General features: G+C 34.5%; 1 protein-coding gene across 1 annotated transcript in view; it reads left to right on the top strand.

Annotated features, from left to right (window-relative positions):
- The window catches only part of DYNC1LI1 (dynein, cytoplasmic 1, light intermediate chain 1), a 64,211-nt gene extending 63,944 nt beyond the window's left edge, over positions 1 to 267 (top strand). The window contains exon 11 of the mRNA XM_012646862.1: positions 158 to 267. Within this exon, the coding sequence (XP_012502316.1) occupies positions 158 to 267 (110 nt within the window). The remainder of the gene's footprint in view (positions 1 to 157) is intronic.
- The last annotated feature ends 1,569 nt before the right edge of the window (positions 268 to 1,836 follow it).

Genomic DNA, 1,836 nt, shown 5'->3' with positions numbered 1-1,836 from the left:
CAAGTGATCTTCCCACTTTAGCCTCCTGAGTAGCAGGGACTATAGGCATGTGCCCCCGTGCCTGGCACATTAACAATTTTTAAATGAAGAGACATTAGTGAACAGGATACTTTGACTTATATCTAAATCTTGTTTCTTTTCTTTTCCTTCAATGTAGGTCAGAAGCCTGTCCTAGATGTTCATGCAGAACTAGACAGAATTACACGAAAACCAGTTACAGTTTCTCCTACAACACCTACATCTCCTACGGAAGGGGAAGCTTCCTGAAGATACCAAATAAAGCCATTTATTCAGTTTTCTGGGATGATGTAAACTTGCCTCTGCCTTTTCCTTCAAAAGTGGAATTAGGGAGCTGGAGTGCTTTTTCAGATGGACTAAATTTATGTCTTTTGTGTGTGTGTGTATGGTTGCCCATTTTTATAAAAGGAGCTATACAGAAGAAAAATTATTCTACATTATATAGGATTGCTATTTGCATTGCCATTTTGCCTAAGGGAGTAATTTTGGATTTTGAAAATCTCAAAATTTATAGATCTGAAATGCAACCATGTGATCATATTCTAACAGCTGTTTAAAACATGTAGGAGGGTTTAGGGAAGGGCAGAAAATATGTAATTTGGGCATTTGGCTGACTTGGAAGTCCAAACTTAGTTAAGACTATTAAAATCATTTTTTTTAATTGTTTAAGTGAAAAGGAAGAAATGATCAGTTGTCAGATTTTGCACCCCAACATACATGTACCATCACACATGTTAATATGCTGAGAAAACTATCAGATAGCATTTGATACACTAGTCATTGTCTGAATCACTGATCCTGTAAGTTGTCATCAAAATACAATTTAGAAATATTGGCCAAGATGTTTATTTAATAGAGAAGAAAAGAAAGCACACTGCCTGAACGTGTAAAAGAAAAATGCAGAGGTTATTAAAATGTAAAGAGGTAAACAGTCTTTGGATTTGTTTATACATATATATATATGGCTTTGCCTTAATATACCCCTTTTTTTGTTTGTGACTTTCAACTGTAATCAGTTAATAAAGTATTTATTCTCTGCATTCAGGTTCAAATAACTTGTTGCATTCCCTTATATTTAAGTTTGTATTTGTCAGCTAATAAGACTTGTTAGTATAGTCATCCCTTGGTATCTGTGCGTAATTGGTTCAAGGACCTCCCTTGGGTACCAAAATCCATGGATGTTCAAGTCCCTGATATAAAATGGTATAGTATTAATATTTGCATATAACGTATGCACATCCTCCTATATACTTTAAATCATCTCTAGATTAGTTACAATATCTAATTCAGTGTATGTGTTATGTAAATCGTTGTTATACTGTATTGTCTAAGGGAAAATGACAAGAAAAAATGTCTGTATATGTTCAGTATAGATGCATTTTTTTCCCACATAGTTTCAATCTACAATTGGTTGAATCCTTGGATGTGGAACCCATGAATACAGAAGGTGGACTGTAATTTCAAATGTTTGACTTACTAGAATTCTTAAGCATTCTGATCTTCCTAAGAGACATAAGAGTACATAAGATTCCCTATCCTATAAGTTTCTTTAATTTGGGAGTTTGCCTTGCTCAACACGTCTTCCCCACAGGCATGTCTTGAACTGTAAAATCTTACATCAGCATTCCTAGTAGATAAAGATATAGCCGTTTTTATCATTCAATGGCAAGAAGCTGTTTTAAAAGCTTGGCAGATGTATTAACACATAGCTACTCACAGGTGGTAACACCTGTTACTAATTGCACCTTTTCAATACTCAGTTTTCATTGCTTCATAAGAACAAGTTGGTCTTTTTATTGACGTTCACCTAGAGAATAC

Source organism: Propithecus coquereli, unplaced genomic scaffold (assembly GCF_000956105.1).
Source record: "Propithecus coquereli isolate 6110/MARCELLA unplaced genomic scaffold, Pcoq_1.0 Scaffold251, whole genome shotgun sequence".
In the NCBI taxonomy this organism is placed as follows: Eukaryota; Metazoa; Chordata; class Mammalia; order Primates; family Indriidae; genus Propithecus; species Propithecus coquereli.
Note: the sequence above shows the minus strand (reverse complement) of the source record. Positions and strands in the feature narration are given on the sequence as shown.